This window comes from Penaeus monodon, chromosome 31 (assembly GCF_015228065.2).
Source record: "Penaeus monodon isolate SGIC_2016 chromosome 31, NSTDA_Pmon_1, whole genome shotgun sequence".
NCBI classification, from domain to species: domain Eukaryota; kingdom Metazoa; phylum Arthropoda; class Malacostraca; order Decapoda; family Penaeidae; genus Penaeus; species Penaeus monodon.
This window is the reverse complement of record NC_051416.1, coordinates 17,905,920-17,906,330: the sequence shown is the minus strand read 5'-3', so window position 1 is coordinate 17,906,330 and position 411 is coordinate 17,905,920. Positions and strand designations below refer to the sequence as shown.

At 52.8% G+C, this 411-nt stretch overlaps 1 protein-coding gene across 1 annotated transcript in view; it reads left to right on the top strand.

Moving 5' to 3' along the window:
* Positions 1-411, top strand: part of LOC119592906 — a 5,467-nt gene that overhangs the window by 118 nt on the left and 4,938 nt on the right. The window contains exon 2 of the mRNA XM_037941799.1: positions 6-141. Within this exon, the coding sequence (XP_037797727.1) occupies positions 6-141 (136 nt within the window). The remainder of the gene's footprint in view (positions 1-5; positions 142-411) is intronic.

Here is a 411-nt window from a genome sequence, read left to right as displayed (position 1 = left end):
ACAAGCGGGAGGAAGTGGGCGCGAGCGAGGGTGGCTCCTCGCAGTCCAGTGCAGGCGAGCTGGCGGGCAAGGACATCCCCCCGCCACCCGCGCCGCCCAGGGATTTCGACGAGAAGAACCCCGACGTCATCCCGCTATCAGGTAAGCCAGTGACGTCAGCCTTTCCTTTGGGCCATTCCTTTCCATGACGTCAGATTTTTCTTTGGAAAGCTCATGACGTCCCTTAGGAAAAAAGCAGATATCCAAATGAGGTGAAGTGTCGTGGCTGAAATGGCATATTTTGCAAAACGGATAATTGTAATCACTTATAGCTCCAATTTCGTGGCGGTTTAATTATTTTAGGCCAATCAAGCCACCTGAAGTGATGTTCCAGTCTCGTGCGGCCTCGAGTTCTGTGGTCGTAGTTCAGTG